This window comes from Penaeus monodon, chromosome 19, assembly GCF_015228065.2.
Source record: "Penaeus monodon isolate SGIC_2016 chromosome 19, NSTDA_Pmon_1, whole genome shotgun sequence".
NCBI lineage: Eukaryota > Metazoa > Arthropoda > Malacostraca > Decapoda > Penaeidae > Penaeus > Penaeus monodon.
This window is the reverse complement of record NC_051404.1, coordinates 44,574,115-44,574,851: the sequence shown is the minus strand read 5'-3', so window position 1 is coordinate 44,574,851 and position 737 is coordinate 44,574,115. Positions and strand designations below refer to the sequence as shown.

Below are 737 nucleotides of genomic sequence, written 5' to 3'. Positions count from 1 at the left end.
GTTATATGTTATTGTTGTGCTCTCAATCATCAGAGTACAGTCGCCAGTAATGAAAATAAAATAAACTGTTCAGTAATGAAAATAAATATACCGTTCAGTAATTAATATAAGATAAACCGTTCAGTAATGGCAGTAAATAAACCATTTAGTAATAAAAACAAAATAAACCGTTTAGTAATGAAAATAAACCCATTGATTCGTTTCAAGTAATATCACCCGAGATTCAAATCTAGGAGACATTGTCAGTAACTTGCTACCGTTGATTAACAATCAGCTGTTTGTTATTAAACAAGAAATTGACTTTGATAGGATATAAATCGGCGTAATGCCATGATGTAAGATTAAGGGAGATGATGTGCATTTTTATATCCATTATTGGTGGTTGTTGATGTTTTTGGTTAATGATCGTTGGTGTTTTTCGTTACTGGTCGTTTTTTTTCCGTTAATTGTCGTTTTTTTTCCTTAATGGTCGTTATTTTCGATAATGGATGTTGGTGTTTTTCGTTAATGGTCGTTGTTTTTTTCGTTATTGGTCGTTTTTTTTTCGTTAATGCCCTTTCATGTCTTTCGTTAATGGCCTTTGGTGTTTTTCATTCCCGTTTTTCTCTGACCGAATCCAGGCAAGGTGTTAGTGCACTGTCGCCAGGGAAGGTCGCGCTCGGCCTCCATCGTGGCGGCGTTTCTCATGATCAAGCGCGACATGGCGGCGGCGGCGGCGCTGACGCTGCTCAGAGAGT

General features: G+C 37.6%; 1 protein-coding gene across 1 annotated transcript in view; it reads left to right on the top strand.

Moving 5' to 3' along the window:
* LOC119585416 (dual specificity phosphatase DUPD1-like) overlaps window positions 1-737 on the top strand; it is a 29,227-nt gene that overhangs the window by 25,455 nt on the left and 3,035 nt on the right. The window contains exon 6 of the mRNA XM_037934078.1: window positions 621-737. Within this exon, the coding sequence (XP_037790006.1) occupies window positions 621-737 (117 nt within the window). The remainder of the gene's footprint in view (window positions 1-620) is intronic.